Source organism: Aptenodytes forsteri, unplaced genomic scaffold (genome assembly GCF_000699145.1).
Source record: "Aptenodytes forsteri isolate BGI_AS27 unplaced genomic scaffold, ASM69914v1 Scaffold321, whole genome shotgun sequence".
Lineage (NCBI taxonomy): Eukaryota > Metazoa > Chordata > Aves > Sphenisciformes > Spheniscidae > Aptenodytes > Aptenodytes forsteri.
The window spans coordinates 677643-678187 of NW_008795030.1; the positions used below are offsets into that span (position 1 = coordinate 677643).

At 65.7% G+C, this 545-nt stretch overlaps 1 protein-coding gene across 1 annotated transcript in view; it reads left to right on the forward strand.

Annotated features, from left to right (window-relative positions):
• Window positions 1-545, forward strand: part of AHDC1 (AT-hook DNA binding motif containing 1) — an 11522-nt gene that overhangs the window by 7717 nt on the left and 3260 nt on the right. Inside the window, 2 exon segments of the mRNA XM_009276263.2 lie at window positions 13-221; window positions 224-542. Coding sequence (XP_009274538.2) covers window positions 13-221; window positions 224-542 — 528 coding nt within the window.

The window sequence follows — 545 nt, forward strand, 5'->3', positions numbered from 1 at the left end:
GCCACCCCCCACCACCCTGGACCCCGATGAGGTACCCAAGGCCCCCACGACGGGGAAGAAGAGCAAGTGCCGGGGGGTGAGGAAGATGGTGGTGAAGATGGCCAAGATCCCCGTGTCCCTGGGGAGGAGGAACAAGACCACCTACAAGGTGTCATCGCTCAGCAGCAACCTGAACCTGGAAGGCAAGGAGCTGGCGGCCAGCAGCTCCATCGAGCCCACGCCCTGCTCAAGATGAAGAACAACGGGCGCAACGTGGTGGTGGTCTTCCCCCCCGGCGAGATGCCCATCATTCTGAAGCGTAAGCGGGGCAGGCCTCCCAAGAACCTGCTGCTGGGCCAAGCCAAGCCCAAGGAGCCCGCCCCGGAGGTGAAGAAGAGGAGGAGGAGGAAGCAGAAGCTGGCCTCGCCCCAGCCCTCCTACATCGCCGACACCAACGACAGCAAGGCCGACTACTCGGACGTGCTGGCCAAGCTGGCCTTCCTCAACCGGCAGAGCCAGTGCTCGGGGCGCTGCTCCCCGCCCCGCTGCTGGACCCCCAGCGAGCC